This window comes from Chaetura pelagica, unplaced genomic scaffold, assembly GCF_000747805.2.
Source record: "Chaetura pelagica isolate M959 unplaced genomic scaffold, ChaPel_1.0 scaffold290, whole genome shotgun sequence".
NCBI classification, from domain to species: domain Eukaryota; kingdom Metazoa; phylum Chordata; class Aves; order Apodiformes; family Apodidae; genus Chaetura; species Chaetura pelagica.
The window spans coordinates 246,153-248,006 of NW_009951792.1; the positions used below are offsets into that span (position 1 = coordinate 246,153).

General features: G+C 58.4%; 1 protein-coding gene across 1 annotated transcript in view; it reads right to left on the minus strand.

Moving 5' to 3' along the window:
* The window catches only part of DBNL (drebrin-like), a 15,435-nt gene that overhangs the window by 4,128 nt on the left and 9,453 nt on the right, over window positions 1-1,854 (minus strand). Inside the window, 2 exon segments of the mRNA XM_010002041.1 lie at window positions 405-489; window positions 1,645-1,747. Coding sequence (XP_010000343.1) covers window positions 405-489; window positions 1,645-1,747 — 188 coding nt within the window.

Sequence of the window (1,854 nt, forward strand, 5' to 3'; positions counted from 1 at the left end):
AGCTGTGGCTGCCCCATCCCTGGGGGTGTTGAAGGGCAGGTTGGATGGGGCTTGGAGCAGCCTGGGCTGGTGGGAGGTGTCCCTGCCCATGCAGGGGGTGGGACTGGATGATCTTTAAGGTCCCTTCCAACTCAGCCCGTTCCAGAACTCTGACCTTGGCAGCTTGAACTCTTCCCTAGGCCCCTGCAGCCCCCCCAACCTGCTTGTTTCTGCTCTAAAGATCCACTTAGGTTCTGCCAAGGAGTGGGAAACCCCATGAGAACTGGGAGCCTGGCCTCAACATGCCCCATTTTGGGGACCTAGAGGTGAGAAGCTTTGGTCAGGGGAGGGCGCAAAGGCACCAACCTGCTGCAGATCCTGGCGAGGCTAAAGGTGTTGCCCAGGCAGAGGAAGGGGCAAAGGACCCCTGGGGGGCATCCTGGGCAGGAGAGACAGGGCTGGGCACGGAGTTCACCTGCTCCTGCTGCAGGAATGGGCTGCGGAGTTTGCCTGGAAAAGCAGTGGGACAGGCAGGGATGGAGATTTCCAGGCCTCCCAGGAGTTGGTCACTCAAGGGTGCTGCTGGGTGCTTTGCTGCCTCAGAAGCCACACTGATGGGTTCTCCTCCTAAGCAGGATTTCCCAGCTCTAAGCCTCGTGGTGAGAAACAAGTTTGTGGACTGGTTGGAGCAGGAACCACAGCCAAGCCAGTCCAATTTTAAAAATCCACGTAATTTTGGGTGAGGAAGGGACACCAACAGCCAGGTCCTCCTCTCCAGGCTCCCTGTGGGAGTGGCTTGAGCTCCACAGCCAGGAGCAGGAACTGGGAGGAGCAGGGTCCAAACTGGTTTCTTCCAGAGTGGGAAACCAGTTCCATTGGCCAGGAGGTGACTCTGCCCCAGTCTCCTTATCTTCCCATCTCAAACAACAGGCAAAGAGAGATCCCAGCCTGGCCCTGCTGAAGGAATGAGCAGCAGGACTCAGGGAATAAGCACCAAGACTTGGGGAATGAGCACCCGGAGTTGCTTCCTGCCCTCAACCACAGGTTCCATCCCTCAGGAATATTCCCCCCCACTAGGAATCACTCTCCCCACAGATGGTAAAAGGACACAGATTTCCCCCTGGGATCTCATCCTGTCCCACTAATGCCTCTGATGGCAAAATTCAAATGATTAATCCATATTAATTGGAGGGGGTCATTCATTATCAAGGGGGTTGAGCTGAGGAGGGGACACTGTCACAGGGACATCCCATGTTCCTGGTGACTTCCTTGGCCTGGGATTTCCCAGCTTCTTGGTTTCCCATAGATCAGGTCAGTCCCTTCCAAAGGGGATGTGCTGCCCTTGGCTCAGCAGGGGTGGGAAAAGGGGTGGGATTTATGGCAGTGCTGGTGGGTGGGGGGAATGGCCCCTTCCTTGCCATGAAGAGACACAATTTTTCATTTAAAAGATGGAATTTCAGCTTCCAGACTCGAGTTCCCGGCATGGAAATCCTCTCTCTTGGTGGCTACAGCCTGGAGCAGCCTCAGCCACCTTGAGGGGTGTAACGAGCTGCCCGTGCTCAGCAGGGCCTGTGGCCTCAGGGGAGTGCCCTCCCCCCAGAAAAAGGTGCCCCCCAGATCAGGAGCACCCCTGTGGGGATGGGGACCTGGCCGTGCTGCCCATACCTGGCTGGGACCCCGTCCCTGTTCCCGTTGTCCCCGACTTCTCCCTCTGTTTGAAGATGTCCCGGGGATTGACAGCTCGCTGGGCCACCAGGGCAGCAGCCTCCTGCCAAGGCCAAGAGCCCCCAGCCCTGTCACGGCCTGGGTGGGGGGCAGCACCCCCAGGGCTGCCCTGGCTGGGGGGCTGAGCCCCGGGACCCCCCCTGCTCCCTA